Here is a 20,743-nt window from a genome sequence, read left to right on the forward strand (position 1 = left end):
CTCCAATACTAAATTGGTGATCCCTTGATGCCCCAGAACATGTGCTACCAACCGATCCCTTCTTCTGGTCAATTTTTGCCACAAACTTCTCTTCTCCCCAATCCTATTCAATACTTCCTCATTAGTTATGTGATCTACCCATCTAATCTTCAGTATTCTTCTGTAGCACCACATTTCGAAAGCTTCTATTCTCTTCTTGTCCAAACTATTTATCGTCCATGTTTCACTTCCAAACAGGGCTACACTCCATACAAATACTTTCAGAAATTACTTCCTGACACTTAGATCTATACTCGATGTTAACGAATTTCTCTTCTTGAGAAACGCTTTCTTGCCATTGCCAGTCTACATTTTATATTCTCTCTACTTCGACCATCATCAGTTATTTTGCTCTACAAATAGCAAAATTCCTTTACTACTTTAAGTGTCTCATTTCCTAAACTAATTCCCTCAGTATCATACGACTTAATTCGACTACATTCGATTATCCTCGTTTTGCTTTTGTTGATGATCATCTTATATCCACCTTTCAAGACGCTATCCATTCCATTCAACTGCTCTTCCCAGTCCTTTGCTGTCTCTGACAGAATTACAATGTCATCGGCGAACCTCAAAGTTTTTATTTCTTATCCATGGATTTTAATACCTACTCCGAATTTTTCTTTTGTTTCCTTTACTGCTTGTTCAATATACAGATTGAATAACATCGGGGAGAGGCTACAACCCTAACTTACTCCCTTCCCAAAAACTGCTTCCGTTTCATGTCCCTCGACTCTTATAACTGCCATCTGGTTTCTGTACAAATTGTAAATACCCTTTCGCTCCCTGTATTTTACCCCTGCCACCCTCGACATTGTCAAAAGCTTTCTCTAAGTCTACAAATGCTAGAAACGTATGTTTGCCTTCCCTATAATGTTAATAGTGACCTTTATATTATCAAAGGGCACTACAATCATCCCAGGCAGCCCTCCAGACCAGCAAGAGACTTGTACAAATTGGAGTGTGACGCGTTGATGCAGTAAAGAGGCACTGGTAACTAAAGGATTGATTGAACAGGATTTTATAACTCTCCCCCTCCAACTCCAAACACAGACCAGCACGAGGAGCCCCTGCTTGGCCGAGTAACCTAGGGGAAGGTTGGGTAATCAATCCCAAAGGGAAGCTGGGTCGGTTAGCTGGCAGAGTTGGAAGGCGGGAAAATTAACCTCAGCTATACCTTATGAGCTAACAAAGAGAAAAGCAATACAAAAAACGCTATTGGAGCCCAACCCCACAGAAAAGCCAGCAACCTTGTAAGCTGTGATGGCAACACCGAAGACTGAACAAGAAGCCAGCATCCTTTCTTCGTAAAACAAATTAATATATTTCAAAGCTACGACTAAGCTTCGGAGCAATGATGAAAATACCAGACGGTGCCAATGGAAACGAAATGGGATATGATTCGAAAAAGTAAATCTGAGAAGTCTATACAAAGCAGAAGATGCTACCAGCGTGGTGAAAGAAATTCGGAAATATAGACAAGATGTAACTCCTGTGCAAGAAATCCTGTGGTAGCCTCGGTGTTGATGATTATACTGTCGTTTATGGATCCTGTGAGCGAGTACATATGCTAGGTTGTAGTTTTTGTGTGAGAAAGATCTTGTCCAATAATATTTTAGAGTTTGTGTCTGTCAACAAAAGAATCTGTGTCTTAACAGTGATCGCAAACAATAAGAAGACGACTTTTGTGAACACAGAACAAAGTACCACTGAAGTGAAATACCAGTTCTACACTCATCTCCAAAATTGACACTTTAGGATGCTCACTGATGACATGAATGCTAGAATTTCGAAGGAACACGTATTCCAAGACATCATAAGAGGACACATTCAAAATGAGCAAAGTGACAGTTGTGTTAGGTTCATCAGCTATGTCGACGGGTCTATTCGGCACCAGCACAAACTTCCAGCGCAAGGACATACATAAGGGCACCTGGGTGTCAGCAGGTGGGAGGAAAGTAAACATGATAGACCCACATCATCAGGGATATAAGAGAAAAAGGATATTAATACGTTTTTCCAAGACGGCTCAGGGTACAACAAGTACAGTGCACAGGAAGGACCAGTGAAAAACTATAGAAGATTGTCAGATACTATTTTGAAAGGTTAATAGATGAAGCAATCAAGACCGAATATCAGATGCATTTTAGCAACAGTTTCGAAACTCTCGGTGAATGGGACGCCAGTGAAGGCCTTGAACAAATGAGGGGAGACATAAAGAGCCCAGTGACAGTCACAGCATAGGAAACGATCAAGAGAAACCTAGTTGGCAAGAAGATCTGGTTTGGAAACGAATGCACGGATGGTTTGAAACGGAGGCAAGAAGTCAGCAGAAAGTGACTTCAAGAGACAGACCTGGCGCAGGGCAAAGCACGATTTGAGCTATTTCGAAGAGCCACCCAAGCAGCTATGAGAAGAACGAAGAGAAAATATCTTAAGGACATCATCATTGCGGTGGAAACAGACTTAAGAGGAAAAAAGACCATGGAAATGTTCCAAAATGTGAAGTTTTACAATGAAGGGTACCAGGGCAGACAAAAGTTTTTCAAAGACTCAGATGATAAAATCCTGACCAATGATAATGAAATCGCTGAAAGCAACCAGCTTCTCAATTGTTGTGCAAACAAAGTACAACTCTGTTTCACAGCTGGCACAGACTACCCTCCACCTACATTGGTTGAAATCAAAATGCATATAAGGGGCCTTAGGAGTAATAAAATCCCAAGCAAAAATGATCCAGGCAGGTGGAGAGAAACTTGCAGAATGACTACAATGGCTGATACAAATAATCTGGACCAAGAAGAATACCAAGAATGGAAAACGACCCTGATCTATCCAACTCATAATAAGCGTGAAAAATTGAAGTGTGAAGACTATTGAGGAATCGTCCTGCTTAATTTATGCTACAAGATTCTGTCCAACTTACTCATACATAGAACTCAGCTCTTACCAGAATCATTAACTGGTGAATATTGGGGAGGTTTTCGGCCAGGGCGATCAACAATAGCTCACAGCTTCCCCAACCGCCCATTGAAAACCTGAGAGACAATCCCTTTGGGATTGATTACCCAACCTTCCACTAGGTTACTCGGCCAAGCAGGGGCTCCTCGTGCTTCCGTAGACATCACGAATGTCTGTTTTTGCATGTACCAAAAGATAGTGTTCAGTTTCATAAGAGTGACTTGAATGCACATAAGCTCGTCAATAGTGTAAGGATCTGCCTCAGTAAAACACATGGTAAGGTGAAGGGGGAAAGTCGGGTAACAAGTGACTGACTTTGTGAAATATCTCAGGCTAGGAAATGCTTCCTCACTTTCTCTGTTCAGTTTTTTCCTCAAGAGTGTCATATGGTAGACTTTTTAAAAGAACTTTGAAGGGATGCAAGTAGAAGGGATGAACATGGCATATCTAGTCTCTGCAGATGACATCTGCTCAATCAGCAGCTCTGAAGAGGAATTAATGCAATGGAGATAGCTTCCAGCAACAACAATAAACCAAATCAAGACTGTTACCTCTTTATGAGTTGTCAATAAGGTGAGGATAGTAAGTAATTACAGACACTGGGGTCCTACAAGAAAGTCTGCGAATTAAAATATGAGCACCCCTTTCGCAGAGCACTCGTAATACAACGGTAGAGATCAACGGGAGGGCAAGGGCAGGGGCAGGGGTAGGAAACCAATTCTTCCACAGCCCAAAGCAACTGCTTCTGTCCAGATGTCTCTCCAAGCAATTCAAAATTTGGCTACGTAAAACGCTGATCGAACTTATCGTACCCCATGGCTGTGAGAATTGTAGCATCTGAAAGCAGTGCAAGCTAGCCTATGGTGGCGGAAATTCTCCGTCTGCCAAACGACTAATAGGTCGTAAACAACACACCCAAGAGGTGCCACGTTTATAAACAGCGCAAGGAAATCTGTCTTTCGTAAACAGTGGGCGCTGTGTGGAAAATCTAATGAGCTGACTAACTTGACATAAAATTAATTTATTGCCTTGAAACCCATAACAATATCAATGGCATTGTAGGAAATGAGAATGGGTGTTGCTCACAAATTAATAACAAGGATCTACAGTATCACAAAGAAATTTATTAACTAATATCCAGGACAAAGAGAACAAGCATATAAAGAGAAACTTCAACAGTATAACATTTCGTTAACATAAACTCAGGTTGGTTGGCAACAGTCTTAGAGAACCCAACAGGAATTTACGTGTTCATGAGACTGGATACTGTGAATGGGAAAACGCCAAACTAGGCAAGAACACTCTGCTGTATCGTTCCACTGACTGGTCTCTTGCGTCAAAATATAATTAAGCATGCAATTGACACTGGGAGTAACTACTACGAGTATGATTCTGATATAAGAAAGATGGCCATGAAAACTATTGAGAAGCTCCTGATCTTGCCAAAGCTGTGCAACGTTACCAGTTAGGCGCTGAAAGACGAGATGCTGTCGTCTGCGTGCGAGTGCTGCCGAAGCCTCTAGGATCGGTGGTGGATCGTACCGCAGGAGATGACGCAATGTCCACTGGTGATTGTCTCACGTCCGCGAACATATACAGCTTATTCTGCAGAAAGGGAAGATCCCTAGCAACTGTACTCCTTGACAGTCTAGATGCAAGTCCCTGCCTCTCCCGTTCCTCAAAACCTTCCCAAAAACGGTCGTTTCCTTCGATGTTCTTGAGTAAACCTATCATGGTCCAGCAGTGGTTACTGTACCAATCATGTTTTTCAACAAGGAGACCCGATCTTCCTCAAGCAATCACTGCAATGCAGTACTCATTCTGTTCTCTGAAAAAACAGTACACAGTGCCTAGAGGTTCCACAGCTAAACCCGTGGCGTATTTCACAAGATGAGGGAAGCTTCTTAGTGAAAACAAGCTCGGTCTCGTCTATAAAACGAGTTAGTGGGCGCCGTTTTAGCGAGGCGCGGCGACACCTAAGAAATGCGACCTCGAGAGAAATGGGTCGTGCTGTCTCACAAGGCACGCTGTTCTTATAATAAACACATTAGCCAGGTGCCAGCCCAACCCGCAAATGGGATCAGGAGTCCAGACTCCCACACTACATCCATTTGCTAATGAAGCGGGTAAGATCCCTGGCACCACCAGTTTCTAAGGAGTGTCATTTCGAATTCAACCACAGCGTTCCCACCCGCATGGTTCGGCCGCTAGTGGAACAAACCTGACTGCCAGAATGGGAGCCCATAAACCAGTGCCCTGGTGGTCCCATATCCAGTTTCTGTTACTAGAAAAGGTGACAGGCAATGACAAGTTTCCACGAACTCACGTGCTGCTCAAGGAAAGTTCTAAAGGTACCCCTAAAGCAATGGTCACCTCCAGCGTCCAAAAATCTGTCTCAGCTGTCGAATTAAGTTCCACTACTGCTATTCAAGGCATGAAAGTACTGTGAGATCAATCAGTGGTTTACCGTAACCCTAACAGTCCATCAGATGAGAAAAGTGCTGTGGAAGGTCTTTGGTTCGTGTTGGATGCAAACACTGGTGAACAGAGGGCCAAACACAACCATGTGTTAGATAAAATATATTGAGATGCCAGGTAGCAGGAATCATATTATGCAAGCTACTACAATAGGCTGGACATGTGGCTCAGATAGGAGACAACAGGTTGCCACAGAAGCTTCTGGATTTCATCCCCACAAGTAGAAGACCCCCAGGAAGACTAAGGAAAAGGTAGAGCGATTTCCTCCAGGAATACCTACAACAGCTAACGATGGATATGGATGAATGATGGAAGGCAGCGATGGATACACGGAAACTTGTAGCAGCTTGCAATTCCTTGGTCTGATCGTCTGAAAATAAAAGTAGGATTATAGGATATGCCTTTTCAGAACAGCATAGAATATAGCATTAAGATGGAACCCACCCAAATCCCAAGCATTCATGGTTATTTATTGGAGGCTTACTTGCTCCACATTCTGTAAATCTGTTATCTGTAAACCTAAGCTAGTAAACCCAGAAAACTTACAAAATTTTGATTTGACATCATTGTATCCCTTTTTCGACTAATTTCAGATGAAGTCCTGCCACATCTGCAAAAACATTTTTTTCCTTTACGAATGATGACCCATCAACGTCCGATTGCAATTTCTCCAAGCTTACACCTGTACAGCACTGTTACACTTACACAGCACCAGTTTCCCACCCTATGTCAATAATACGTCTCGTAGCGTTCCATTATCCCCACAGCACATTGAAGAGCTATACTGAAAGTCACACACAAACAAACATATGTACTCTAAGTCCAGAAACCACGCACTATGAAAGAGTCATGCAAATTGACCAAAAATTGATATTCATGCAAGTATCAATGACAAATGCAAGATTGCTAACTTTGGTGTCAGATTAATGAATCTATGCCTTTGCAGAAAACAGGGCAAAAGTCGATACCAGGATGCAGAGTCTTCGAGAATTTCCTCCTGTGTACTCAATAGATTGTTAACTATGTCCGCAGAGTGTGCGTTGGCAGTATACGCAGATTTTAACGTTGGACATGGAACATGCAGTTGAGATTTTAAAAAAACGCGGGAGTAAGCTGTGAATCAAGGAGGAGGTGGTCGACCGAGGGAGATGACAGAACGTTAGAACCAGGTACTAGTCAGAGAGGCATTCACAGCCCCATATTAATCACTATCTTCGATCCCACGTACAAGGGGCACTTCAGTGACAGAAAGGTTCAGAGAAAGGGGGCTGAGGTCGTGGCACCCTTTGAACTGACTACCACTGACGTTTGTATTCTAAGAAGTCCATCTGCAGTGGTGTCAGGCATGTTTGGTATGGAATCTCAATTACTGGAGTAGATCTGTCTTCGGTGATGAGTCCCGCTTCGCACTGAGCCCAGATGACCAACGAAGACATGTCTGGAGTCGTCTCAAACAGCCGTAGGACTCCAAACTGTTTGTAGCCTGCCTTAGTTCCTGACAACCAGGAGTGATGTTGTGGGGTGCCACTTCATTTCATAGCAGTACCGCTTTCGTTGTCATTCGCGGCTTCCTTACAGCAGAGCGATAAGTCGACGAAATTGTACGCCCCAGTTTGTTGCCCTCGTGCCTAGCCATTCTGGGCTTACGTTTCAGCAAGACAACACCATCACGCACGCAGCAAGAGTTTCCACTGCTGACCTTCATGCTTCTTAAACCCTACCTCGGCGAGCAGGATCACCGGTTCTCTTCCCAACTGAGAAGTTTGCTACAATATGAGCAAGCCCCCCCCCCCCCCCCCCCCCAATCAGCTTGGCTTGTTGGCGATCGAAAAGCGCCAATTGGATGGAATTAGGAGCGATGTCGCTCAAGAGCATATCCAACACCTCTGACAGTCAATGCAAAGCATAATAAATCCCAGCATAAACGACAGGGGTGGATCAACGTGTTACTGACTTGCTCAGTCACTGAACCTCTGAACCTCTTCCCCTTGAATGAATCATTACATCTGCCGATTTCCGTGTGATTCCGATAATTCCTTCGAGTTCTTCCTTTTTTCAGTTTATATACTAATATTTGTCAGCCACATTTCCTATAGTGCTTCGAAGTGGAATTTTACATGCCCATTCGATAGAGTTGTCCTAAATTAGTCTAATTTGGTGTTAGTTTTTGCGATATGGGACTTTAGATCATGATTAACAACAAATATTCCAGCAGCGACTGATCAGCGCTACTGCATGGCACTAGCTGTCACAGCAGGATAGGGCACAATACGAGTCACTGCTCTCAGGTTATTCACCGGGCCTTTTGTCCAATGTCGTTAAAAGTAAAGTCGTTTTGGACTAATTTAGGACTGCTCTACCGCGTGGGCACATAAAATCCGTTATAACCAGAAACAACAACCTATCGCTTTTCGACGACGCTCGACACCCAATGTACCACGTGATGAAAGGTTTTTGCTTGGCCTGATTCTAGCTACAGAATGCAAAAACTAAATTGTAGATATTCAGTAAAGCACCAACGACTATACGCCAATGAGTCTCAGGGGGAAAAATGTGCACTGACAAGGGGTACATTTTACCAGTATACTTTATTTATCTTATTTCCATTAGGTACATATATCTACAGATACTGGAGCAGATACAAAAGTCACTGTTCGCGAGTCATTACAACTGTGTCGATTTGATCTTCACACCGGCTGCTGATTGGATCCACGTCAGATACCTGGTGACTCGGGAGAAGGCAACTGGAACTCCTCGTTCGCAACCCCTAACGGATCCGAAGCTGACCACGCCGACGAGTATGTGTCCTCCATTGTAGGCGACCGTGAGAGGACCGCCGCTGTCTCCCTGTGACAGAATTCGATGCACCTCTCAAACATATATGCTGTACCAATGGACGAAATGAAAAGGCATCGAAAGACGAAGCCATCTAGTGAAATTTTCATCAGAGCGTTACTTATTTTTCGCTAACACTGAGTTTCAAGGATGACGTATGAAATTCATGTGGAAAGGCTTAGCTACACTGGAATGTTTCACATTGATTATATAGTAGTAAGACACACACTTCGAATCCAGATTTTAAAATAAACCCAATAACACAACTACTATATGAATCTCCTAACTGATAACCAGATATCCGCCATACTATTGTGTCTGAACAACAACTGACATGTACTTAGATGCAGCGATCTTTCAAACATCGCCTGAGAGACGTTACAGTCTGCACCACTCGTTCTGTGGCGTGTTTCGGAACATCGTAGATGTACTGTTCATTTATTAACAGTTGTTCATTTGTTAGTAATACTTAATAGCTGTTAATTTACTAACAATACTTAAAAGTTCAGTAGATAAATCATTATATTATTCTGTAAGTTAGGAACATACATGACAAACTGTGTGATGGAGTAATACTTTTCTATATATTTTCATTCAGAGCTTTTATGAATATAATAATTTCCATATTTGTGATGGGGAGGGGAAGGAAGGAGGATTGAAATGACAGAGGTGATAGTTGGAAAAGGAGGTAGATAGTTTGATGAAGCAGATAATGAGGAGGGTGGAGGGGTAATCGAATATTTATAAAATATTTGAGACACATTTACATATCCCAAACACTTCAAGTAACCGTTATAAATATGTGTTTATAAAAGTATTGGCGAACATAGTCACATTTTAAAGAGACATTTAAGTAACCATTACGAGTACATGCACTTACGTCTACGTCTCTAACTGTTAATACATTAAGTGTCAAATCACATATAAAAAAGAAAATATGTTAGGTGAGAAGCTACTGATATAAGCAGATGTAAACAAGTGTTGTGACAAGGACAGGAAGTTGGACGGAGCAAAATAACTCATTCTACTAAAAATGGTGTAATGTATGTATTTCCACATCTGTAATGCTTACATTTATTCTCACATAAAACAGACATAAAATAAAATTCGGTGTAAAAATCTCAGTGGTTTAGAGAGTAGGGTATTCTGTAAACTGGCAACACATAAAAAGTTGCTGAGTAATAGCACATTTATAGATTAATTTCTATGGCTGTTACGTAATGTTGATAAACACAGAGCTAAAGTACGTACAAAAATAAAAATAAATAAATTTTTTAACAATATTATTTTAAATGTGTGGTGGAGGGCAGCGTAGATAGGAATATACAAAAATGAAACAGGGGAGTAAATGGTGGAGAGGCTGTTATAAGCTGTAAGGTGAAGAAAGGAGGTTGTTTGTTTGAGTAAGCAGATGATTTGGGAGGAGGGGTATATATTTACAAAATATTTGAAAATATTTTTTAAGCCACGTGGAGTGCCCGCGCGGTTAGAGACGCCATGTTACTGATTGCGTGGCCCCTCCTTCTGACATGGGTGTTTGTGTTGTTCTTAGCATAACTTAGTTTAAGTAGTGTGTAAGTCTAGGGACCAATGACCGTAGCAGTTTGGTCCCACAGGAATTCAAACACATTTGAAAAATATGAACACGTTTTAATTTTCCTAGCTACCTTAAGTAACCACTAGAAATATGCAGGCTCATTTAGTGTTTATAAAAGTATTGCAGAGCATAGTTATTTATTTGATAACTCATTTAAGTATTCATTAGAATTATTTGCACCCATATCTCCATTTTCAACAATCAAACACAATAGGAAATAAGCTACTGAACTGTGAAAAAGGAAGGAAAATAGTAACACTGAACGGTCCAAGGTTAATCTGTGCAACATCATCTAGTGAATACAAGAACCACGGCGTCTGGGTCGTGTGGTTCCAGTGTTGTACTGCTAAGTGGGAGATCTGTGTTCATATCCCCTTCCTGTCCAGTTTTTTTTTAATTAAGAACTTTCCACCTCATCATTGATGGGTCTGATCTCATTCTGTAATCTTGGTTATTGTCATACCATACATTGCTTGTAGACTACGAGACACGTTTAATAATGTATTACTGTTGTAAGTAAATGTGATGAATAGTGAGAGTAGGTGAGATGACCTCTCACAGAAATGAAAGCAATAAATGAATAGGTGTACACTATGTTACAACAAAGGAATTCTACAGTCAAAACTTCAAATACATATCGCATGAGTCATAAGGTGTGGTACTTGTGTAGAAGAAACAGGAAAGATGTGTGTCTAGACATCCCTCCCTTTACACCTTGCTGTTGCAAATGGACGTTGTACCATGACACAGACACAAATTTGAATACAGCTAACAGATACGTCAATGACAGGACAAACAGCTCATAAGCGCGTAAAAAAAAAAAAAAAAAAATGGAGCCTCTTTGCACTCCAACACTGTGATCACATTACCATGACGCCGTAGCTATTCAGGTTTGGTCGGTGTTGTACATCTTGACCGTTCACTGCCTCTATTTGTTTTCTTTTTTCATAGGTCAGTACACCTTTCTCCTGTTTTAATGCTAGCCTGTGTTCAGTTTTTGATGATCTATCCATAGTGCCACCTTACCACTAAATCTGAGGTTGGTGCGATTGGGAGGATTCCTTGTAAAAATAATGTAAGTTATTTTTACACTCGTTAAAATGTTTTGTATATGTGTTACTGTAAAAGTAAGATGATTGGTAAATCCTAGAATGAACTGGTGAAACCAAAGACTTACCATCACAGTGTGGTAAGAGTCCGAAATTTCTTATTCTATGCACAGATTTCGAACTTTTACCAAGAGACGTTGATAAATGTTAGGATGTACCCATACCAAATGGTAAAACCGTGTTCATTAAAAAAAACGTTCTAAAAATGTTATCTTGTGAACGTTAATTTTTGTTGCAGCAAGGCTAACTATTGTGGCATTTCGAATTACATAATATGGAAAACGGTTTACACAAGCATTTTTCAGTTGAACACTTCCTTAAGCAATTCCACTTTTTGAATCCTTGTCCTCCAACGAAAGATTGTTTGGCAACCACTTCCCATAGACCAATTTCTTCTCTTGCTACTTCTTCGACGTTGATAAAATATTCCTTGCACAAGGTAAATTGGTTCCTACTGTACAATGACTTCAGTTTACCAGCTTTGGTACCAAGCTGATAAAATTCATCATCCTTAATATTTATCACTACTACTATTACAGATTTTGCATCAGTTCTTGCCCTGTCTGCATCCGGTACTTTAATTCTCACATTCTGTCCAGCTGAAGGTTTTGAAATTTTGTGATATGAGGCTGCTTTCATTTTCTTTGACTACAATTGAAGACTTTCTTTGGCAGCTTCTCAGGCCTGTTTCACATTATTAGCACTATTGGATTTGTCTGTGTCTCGTTACAGCCATCTCTGGCGCCGGTGTCTCGTTGTTAACTGTGTCTCTGGTGCTTCCTCACCTGCTACCTCCATTCCTTCTGTTCCAGTACTTCATTCACTGGGCATCAATTCCTTGGCCGTCATTTTCAATTTTCTGTGAGTCAGTGGAAGTGGTGTTTAACACTGTTTCCAATTCTTCTTCAGTGTTTATATTTTTTATTTTCATTGGAACCCCAAACATGGCTTCAAACGGTGAAAATTTGATCCCTTCAAGATAAGCCCTAGTTTTCACTGCCTTTACGAACCTCAGCCCTTGAGACCATTTTGAAATTTCATTTGTTTCTATCCAAGTTGATAACATGTTTTCCATATCTTGATTTGCTCTTTCGACTCATCCCTGAGACTGACTGTGCCTCAGCTTCCCGTGTACGATATTTATATCACTCCACACCCAAATAAACTGCGAATAACTTGGTTACAAAACTCTCTACCACTATCAGAATTAAGGATACTTGAGACACCAAACGTGGTAAAAATGTCAAAAAGATGATATGCTACTTCATGAGCCCTTTTAGAAGTTAGAGCAAGGAGAATAAATTTTATCAAATGATTTTGTGATACAAGTATGAACTTCGACTTATTGTCTGGGTTTGCCTGCATGTCGATTACATCAATTTGGCTTAGTAAATTAATTTCACTGTGTATGACAATTTTCACTACACCATCCCTTTTCAGTGTTTCTTGTTTTTTTTTCTGACGTGGTTTACATACTCTCAGATAAGTAACGATTGATTCAACGGTCGCATTCTTAGGATTCAGTTCCACAACCATTCGTGTTCGGCCGCCATGGGCTATAGCGAATGTGGGTCTCATGTGGCACGTTAAACAGTTCATCAAAACGGACGTAATAACGAATTTCTTTCTTCTTTTTCCAGCTGACACCGGTGCTGTGAGTTTCTCTTCAGCTCCGATGTTGAGAACATTATATCGCTTCAAACGTCTCTAATGAACAGACTTTTTATTGAAAACGAGTTTTGCATTTTTCACTTCACTTGAAAGAATATTACATTGCTCAGCAGTTACATAAAAATTGTCGTCCTCCTTCTTATTCACTGATTCACTTAAAAGTTAGTAAATTCTGTTACGCATAACATTACCTATTCTGATGTCAGAATAAGTAATGTTATGCGTAACAGAATTTACTAAGTTTCAAGTGAATCAGTGAATAAGAAGGAGGACAACAATTTTTATGTAACTGCTGAGCAATGTAATATTCTTTCAAGTGCACAAGAAGCATCAGTAAAACGAGTCGCAAAGATGACTGTACGCTCGATGCTCGATGCAGCGGTGAGTGGACTGAAAACTCATAATTGCCAACAAAGAAACTTATCTGAACACAGAATTGACAACAATGAAACTTATCTGAACCTGCACGACGCAGACGGGAGTCTTCGATCCAGCTTTTACCAGTTTGCTTTGGTAAATACTTAGATTTACAAATGTCTCTTGTTAAAAGCTCGAAATCTATGTATATTTTGAGAAATTTCGGAATTTTACCACACTGCGATGGTATATCTTAGGTCTCACTGGTTAATTCTAGGATTTACCAATTATCTTACTTTTACTGTAACATATATACCAATATCAACTGTTAGGATATAGTCCATTTTATCTACATTTATGTTTACATCTTCTACTATGATATAATTCTGGAGCAAGTTAATGAAAGTATCACCGTAAATATGGTAGAATTTAATAACCACAGAAAGTACCTTGCACCAGCTCCACTGGACACATAGATGTCCACGTGAATGTTCCCCAGAATATAATGGAGGAGCTGCGAGCTTGTCTCCATCCCACAGTACAGTTGTCAAGCAGCTGTTATTCTGGAAGACGACTGATTCGCGCCCTCCCGTTGGCACTGTGAATAAGGTATCGGGATTCATCACAGCATCCAAACTCAGCCACTGCGCCAACATCTGACGTCGATGTCATGGTGTTAACACTGACACCTGCATTGGTCATCGGCTGCGGAGGCCCGTCGTTAGCAGTGTTTTGTGCACAGTGTGTTCAGACACATATTCAGTCCAGCATTAAATTCTGATCTTAGTTCTGGCACAGTTCGCTGCCTGTCCTGTTTTAACAGTGTGCCCAGCCTTCGACATCCAGCATCTATAATAAAGGGTGGCGGTCCCAACCCACGGTATTTGGATGTGATTTCACCTTGGTTTCGACATGTGTTGAGGACGCTCACCGCAACGCTTCTCCAACAAACGGCAAGTCGTGGAGTTTCCAGAACAGTCGTGCCGAGCCTCCAGGCGATCACAATATGTCCTCGGTCAAACTCAGGTAGATCACGCACCTTCGCGAGTCATAACCCACTGACAGCACGCTCGCTGTTGCACAGTGTTTTAGACTGACAGACAGTCATTCCTCTCTAGGAGACGCCGATATCGCCAGGAGGGTTAATATCGATAGTAGGTCGATGGACATAATTTTCTACCAGGTCAGTGTACATATCAGTTAATGAATAGAATGGATACTTTAGATGTTACATTTCCAGTAACGACACACACAAAATGTTGCACAGAGGAAGTAATTAAAATAGATTCTTCCTTATATTTTAAAACAGTCAAATGAGTAATATGGATAAAATAATAAATACTGGTTGCACTAAGAGTTTACATACAGGGTGGGGAAAAATTGTGCCACGAAGACTTAACCCTGAATAGGTAGTGCCAATAGGACCCAAAATTATTAATGTTGTGTACGTGACAACGCACAATTTTTAAACTATAGAAATGGGCGCAACTCAGTCCTATTGGCCGCGTGATTGCCCTGCTGCCGGATGCTCAGGACAACGCATGACCGTGAATGACTTACGTGTCGGAGATGGCGATGTATCCAAGTCGGCCAGCGCCGTCGGTGGTAGCGTGCCAGCCTTCCAGTCTGGGGGCCTGGGGGCGAATTAGCCACGGTCCCGAAACATACATTGTACTTACATGATAAGACGTACCGGGAAAAAACCCGTCAACAGCTGTTAGTTCGCGTACAGAAAGTGTTTTACAAATTGTGTCGGCTCTGAAAAGTTCCTTTTTCGTAGCTAGGACATTGTTTACCTAAAGCAGGTGCTCAAACTGGTGACCCTCTGACGCGACACAAGCTTGGTAACGTCGCATGGTGTTTTACCTAACTCTTTCAAAGATTTCTGACATTGCCCTGAAGTGAATGGCGGCATGCTCAATGTGATCCATTAATTCCTCTTCGTTTCTAGGTGTTCGCGTGCGGGTAGTTTAACGAGAACCTTGAAGAATCCACACAGGAAAAAGTCCGGTGGCGTGTGGTCTGGTGATCGTGGGGTCCGTGTCCTACGAGCACCTCTGCCAATTACCCGGCCGTCGAAGAGTTCATTTAAATGTCCGCGCACAGCACGACTCTTGTGTGTGGGCGCCCCATCATGCTGCAACTATATGAGTAGCCTTAGGCCCACAGGAACATCTTCCAGCAGGCCAGGTAGAGTTTCTTGCAAAAAGTGAAGGTAATTTGCCCCGGAGGTAGACGGACAGGCCCAATCAGATGGTCACCCACAATGCCTGTCCAAATGTTGTGCAAAAACCGTTCCTGGTGTCCGTTGACGTACGTGACGTGGGGATTTCACTTTGTTCAGTAATGAACGTATCGAGTGTTGTGAAGGCCATCCCGATGGAAGATGCACTCGTCGGTAAATAACAAAATGGTAGAGAAGTTGGAATCTCGTGCAACATGCCGCAGAAACCACAGCCAGAACCCTAGCCTGTGTTCATAGTCCACCACACAGTTTAGGTCTTGGACAGGTTGGAAACAAAATGGGTGCTGGAGAATGAGTGACCCCGATGTCGTGTCCAACCGCTAGAGTACTTGTAAGTGCTTCCTCGAAGGGCTTGGGAACAGTCGCTTCAAATGCAGTATCCCGTCATGTTCTAGGTCTTCCAGCATCAGCATGATATCTCGCTAACGAGCCTGTTTCACCAAGTCGCCAGTGAATGGCTGAAACGTCTGTGAGTGTAGGGGGCGTCATGCTGGTACCGTTCCTCACACAACCATCAAGCTTCATGCGCATTAGTCAGCTAGTCGATAAGCAAACAGCATATCTCGTTGATCTTCAAACGAATACTGTGCCGCCATGCTTACTATATGACTAAATCGCAGGTGACGTGTGTTAACTCCGAAGAGAGGCTTACCTGTCAATGCCTCTGTGCGGTTCACGTTGAGGCAGTGACAGGCGAGGGACATTTGTATGTGTGAACCGACCACAATAGCGTTGCCTGTCAACCGACGAACGGCAACAGGGCAATCCCATGGCCAATAATAACTCGTGGCGCCAAGTTTCCGTAGTTTAAAAATGGTGCGCTGGCAACCTATACAACACTACTAATTTTGGTTCCGACTCGCATCAGCTATCCAGGGTTAAAATTTCGTGACACAGTTTTTCTCCGCCCTGTATGTAAGCTTATAGGTACGTATAATTTAATATGGAAAAAAGAGAATTTATACTTCCAATTGTAAGGCAAATGATACAGAAAAGTTACACAGTCGTCATTCAATGTAAGGGTCCATACTAGCTTAAAAACGTATTGAATTCTTGGGATATAACACTTAGATATTTGCCTGGGGTACACTATTTAAGCAAACAGATACATACTAAGCCGTGGCGGGATTAATTTTGGCGGGCATGCCACTCTACTGGCGCCACTAACTACTCGTACAGCCGATATCGATCCCGGTCGGATCCCAGGGCTGGGGTCTTTGGTCGAAGATTGTGGCGTTGCATTTAGCAGGCCGTGGTACCTGCAGTTAGCGGGAGGCCACGTGACTGGAAAGTGGATTTGGCAGTACTCCTACTGACCAGGCGTGAAGCTCATGAAGGCGCGAGTTTTTAACTTGATTGCAGCCATACTTTAAGTACTGATAGCGGCGATTGCAGGAAGCGCAGCTGACGCTGTGCGAAACCTCGTCAGGAAGCACCAGCGCTGGAGGCTTAAACATTACTACATCTGTACATCACCTGCACGGATTGGAGGCAATACCACCCCTGTCTCGAATCCTGGAAGTCAGGTATCCTTCGCAACTGAGTGGAGTGTCGATCTTTTACTTGTACTTGTTATAGTAAGCCACATCTGTGTTAATGTTGAATTAGACTCGTCATATTCATTAGAACTCCGAGTGATTGTGTGCATGGTCACCAGCCAGTGGAACTAATTTTCTTCTGTTTGTTCCATATCATATTCATTGCAAGTGTATGAAAGACTCTCTGTTGTAAAGTGAGTTGATATAATTGGGGCTGCAGTTTAGTCTGTGACGAAGGCAATACACTGTCAAAAGAGGGCGTGCCCTGGTATTTCGATTAAGTTGATATTTCCTACATCTTATGTATTGTCATTGCTAGCCATATTTGGGCAAATTACTGTTTTCTTTCTTATGCATGTTGGCAGGGTGGTTCTGGCAGCGACCGACGCGTTTAAAGTTTCCTGGGCCAGGAGCAGAGATGTTTGCTTCCTGCTGCGGCGATACTCTCGTCCTTCCACGACTTCTGGGTTTGCCTGCAGCCAGGTATCTTCATCAGCTGCCTCGTGTTAGCTCTCGTTAAGTAAATTTGAACGTTTTTGTATGTGGCACAGCAGAGTGTCCCCCAGTTAATTCTGGAACCCTTGATCTATTCAAATATTGAGAGTTGAGCAAGCGCACAAGCCGTAATGTGTGTGCAGTAAATCCGAAGTTCCTATATATTTCCCCTTTAAACTTGTTTAAATCTTGCAGGCCCTATTTTGCTACTTCTGGGTCTCTATAGTTTTAAGGACTTATAGTAATGAGTATGAACTGTTTTTTTTTTTTTTCATCCGCTGTGGTTAGGTAATTCCTTTCATTGTCAATCTTGCGCAGTTGCTGCTAGGTTGTGTGATAACTGGTTGCCATAATTTGTTACGTTCCTTGTATTTTGATGGATTGTATATTTCTTTAAGATTCATGGTTAATGTTTCTGATGCGTGGCATATACCATTTGGAAGTCACATTTAAGTTGTATGCTTCCCCTAGCTTTTTTTGTATTTTGTGGGATTGTCCATTTGTTTAAAGGTCTTTACTAATATTCCTGCTTGTATGTACCAGCTGGGAGTTATCGGTCACCTAGTCGTAGATATTGCTGTAATTGCACTATTTCACTTCCATTTACGGAGCTTGTTAGCACCTGATGTTAGGTTGGCCCCATTAAAATGCATTGTGGTAATCACTGCTGCTTGGTGGATCGCTGCTGTGTCTCGATACTGATGCTGGCTCTAAATCTGGTTTTCTAGGGGTAAAAAGATGAGGTCCCGTGTTTTTGATGTGCTTTTGATGATAACTAATGAGCGAAACCAACAAATATTTAATCTTCAAATATTTATTACTCTGGTGGCCATCTTAATTCCACTGTCCACCAAAGACAATGACACAACAAAAAGTAGCACTTCTTTTACATGTGTTTTGCAATGTTTATCCACCTCAAATTATAACACACATACACTTTACCAAAGTGACATTCAGACTCCGCTCCTGACCCTTCTCGCTGTTTGTATTTATAACCTTGTCAAAGAACTACTAAAAAGAGATATAGTTTATGAGTCACATGTACATCTGTTATCGTAATTTGTGCAGAAAAGTTACTAATTTATATCGAGGGACATAATTTAACAGGTTATTAAAATGACAGACAGATTTATCGACTTGACAGAATTATTCTTAGTTACAAAAAGGCGGTTTTGTAAAAAGTTTGTCAACTGACTTCTCTAATTTGCATAAATAAGTTAATAACATGAATTATTAAGAATTACATTGGTTTTCGTCTAAAATAGGAGTGTTTACGTGAATACTGAGTGAAAACGGACCTAGTGAACAAATACGTTTCATTGGGTGATTTTTATTTAAGGAGATGTATCAGTGATCGAGTGATATTAAGTTTTGTGTGGGTTAGTTATTCAGTATACTTTAATGAGTTGACTGTTTATGGAGACATGTTATGCAATCATTGTTAACATACACAATAACTTTTCTATAATCATAAATACTCGTTAAACTGGTTGAATTTGGAGGGTATCGCATACCTTGGTACAGTAAAGCCTTTAATAGGTTCCGTTATAGAGTCACGATTAAATTGTATGCCTTCCCAACTTTTCTTGTGTTTGTGGGATTGTGTATTTTACTGCTTAAGGGGTTTTATTAAGGTATATAAATTAAGGGCTTTGCAACAGCCACAGGCACTGGACTGACTTGTTGTCCTTTCAGAATTTTGGGTGAGCATTGTCTATTTCATTAAATTTTAACCATGCTTGGGATTTTTTAGTACTTTTAGTGGCAGTCATTTGTAATTCATTTTGCCACTAAAACCCAGTTTTTTGCATTATCTTGCACTCACACCTAGTTGGTGCAACTTATTACCTGTGTTTGGAGACATATGTACATTGCTGGTTTTAAGCCCTGTTCTTAATGGTATAAATTGTTAGTATTTTATTAATGAACTGATTCTGTTAAAATTCTTTAAATTATCGTGAGTGTTTTAATTTGTAATCATGATAATTGTTAAGCAATAAAGTGTATTCCATGAAACAAAAATGACAAGATATGAAGCTCTACCTTCGATGTGTTTTCCTTAAATTTATCCCAGTCCTTGTTGTGAGGTATCGCATTCATTACGTTGTGTTTAACTAATCACAGTTATGTAAAACCTCTGAATAAGTCAACTAATTGAACCAATTTCCTAAGAATATTGGTCTAAAGTTATCTAATAATGTTTTGTTTTTAATTCTAGCTTCTCAGTCAGAATTTATCAGGAGAAATATTTTACTACACTGTGTGTTTCAGTTCATGTTGTGCTAATTGCCCAGTTTATTGTTAGTTTCCTACTAATACTTTTTACAGTTTTGTAGTATTCATTGGTCTTATTACAGAAGCCACTAGTTTTGTATGTATCTAATTGCTGTTTGATAATTCCAGGTATTTTACTAGTTATTTGGTTTTGTTTCTCAACTGGCAACTTTGCCATACCTAAATCAACTTAAGTACAAGGAATTAGATTATTAACTGTACACCCTTGTAACTTTTTCAACCATTTATTTAAAATATCAGACTCTTTTTAAGTAAACATAATATTTGTTAAATTCTTTATTCTCCTAAAAAATCTGAAGTTACTATATACTACTATAATAAACATACGTTGTGCTCTACCATATTACCTTCATCGGCTAAAGTCATCGCATGAACATAATGTAAAGGTGGAAGCACTTTTGCTAACTTCAGATATGCTAGGTATAGCTTGTCCCTAGGTCCTTTTTTTCTGTCTGTGCAGTCAGACACAGGGAGATTTGCTTAATTTACAAAGGAGGAACATAAAATTAACAAATGCAATAAAATGTATAAAATTTAATCAAAAATTTAAAGTAAACAAAGTTAAACCCTAATAAATCCTTGTGATGACCCAGTCCACCTTAAAAGCAGTGAAAGAAGCAATACAGGTATGTGAATGAGTGTGGTTATCACAAGTTGCTTTCACTAACTTGCTCCAATGAAATATGTGAGCATGGATGTAAATAAAATTATATTCCAGCAGTTGATATGAACACAAATATTCCAGATGTGGATGTACAAAATATTTTAGCCAACGTTAAACTACCTTCTGCTATTGTTAGTAATGTTAGTTATACATCTCCCCCTCCCCATCCCTCACATTTGTTTCCACTTGTCATTTGTCTCAACCACTTTACCATGCTTTATTTCCTATTATGTTTGATTGATGAAAATGCGGATAAGGATGCATATAATTCTAAGGAATAATAAATGTGTTTTCAAAAATATAACTATGCTCACTAGTACTTTTATAAACACTGGATGGCCTCATAATGTCTAATGGTTACTCCAGGTATTTGGAATATGTAAATGTTTCAAAATATTATGTAAATATTTATCATTCCACCCCATACCCACTCCTCATCATTTGCCTCCAGAGACTACT

The 20,743-nt window shown here is 40.8% G+C and overlaps 1 protein-coding gene across 1 annotated transcript in view; it reads right to left on the reverse strand.

Annotated features, from left to right (window-relative positions):
• Positions 1–8,047: 8,047 nt before the first annotated feature.
• The window catches only part of LOC126284610 (brachyurin-like), a 200,200-nt gene continuing 187,504 nt past the window's right edge, over positions 8,048–20,743 (reverse strand). The window contains exon 7 of the mRNA XM_049983671.1: positions 8,048–8,325. Coding sequence (XP_049839628.1) covers positions 8,143–8,325 — 183 coding nt within the window. The 3' untranslated portion in view covers positions 8,048–8,142. The remainder of the gene's footprint in view (positions 8,326–20,743) is intronic.

The sequence above is a fragment of the Schistocerca gregaria genome, chromosome 8 (genome assembly GCF_023897955.1).
Source record: "Schistocerca gregaria isolate iqSchGreg1 chromosome 8, iqSchGreg1.2, whole genome shotgun sequence".
In the NCBI taxonomy this organism is placed as follows: domain Eukaryota; kingdom Metazoa; phylum Arthropoda; class Insecta; order Orthoptera; family Acrididae; genus Schistocerca; species Schistocerca gregaria.